Below are 439 nucleotides of genomic sequence, written 5' to 3' on the forward strand. Positions count from 1 at the left end.
TGTGGGACCAATTGCTCCTTGTGGGACCCGGCTTCGGTCCCACAAGGAGCAATTGGTCCCACAAGGTATTACAAACAAAGGCGTGCACACACACACACACACCAGGCTATAAAAACGAGGTTCATACACTGTGCTGGTCCAGCTGGACCAGTTCTGATTGGTTCCGGGATGAACTTCCTGCTGCCAGCTGTTGGGTCTGCCCATGTGATCAAATCTGACCAATCAGAGAAGGGGGCGTGTCCTGCTGGTCCTCACAGAGAGTGTAAATCTGATGAGTTCAAGGACCTAAATCTGAACTTTCTGTTTCAGAGTCGCAACGATCCTGGTGAGACGGCTGTCTGAGCGAGGTGAGACACACACACGCCCTGAAACACACACACACACCCTGAAACACACACACACACCCTGAAACACACACACACACCCTGAAACACAGCCA

The 439-nt window shown here is 51.9% G+C and overlaps 1 protein-coding gene across 1 annotated transcript in view; it reads left to right on the top strand.

Moving 5' to 3' along the window:
- The window catches only part of LOC106943787 (monoacylglycerol lipase ABHD12-like), a 7,973-nt gene extending 7,555 nt beyond the window's left edge, over positions 1-418 (top strand). The window contains exon 7 of the mRNA XM_015027082.1: positions 310-418. Within this exon, the coding sequence (XP_014882568.1) occupies positions 310-409 (100 nt within the window). The 3' untranslated portion in view covers positions 410-418. The remainder of the gene's footprint in view (positions 1-309) is intronic.
- Positions 419-439: the final 21 nt, after the last annotated feature.

The sequence above is a fragment of the Poecilia latipinna genome, unplaced genomic scaffold, assembly GCF_001443285.1.
Source record: "Poecilia latipinna isolate Pla-1442-1.1 unplaced genomic scaffold, P_latipinna-1.0 Scaffold5946, whole genome shotgun sequence".
In the NCBI taxonomy this organism is placed as follows: Eukaryota; Metazoa; Chordata; class Actinopteri; order Cyprinodontiformes; family Poeciliidae; genus Poecilia; species Poecilia latipinna.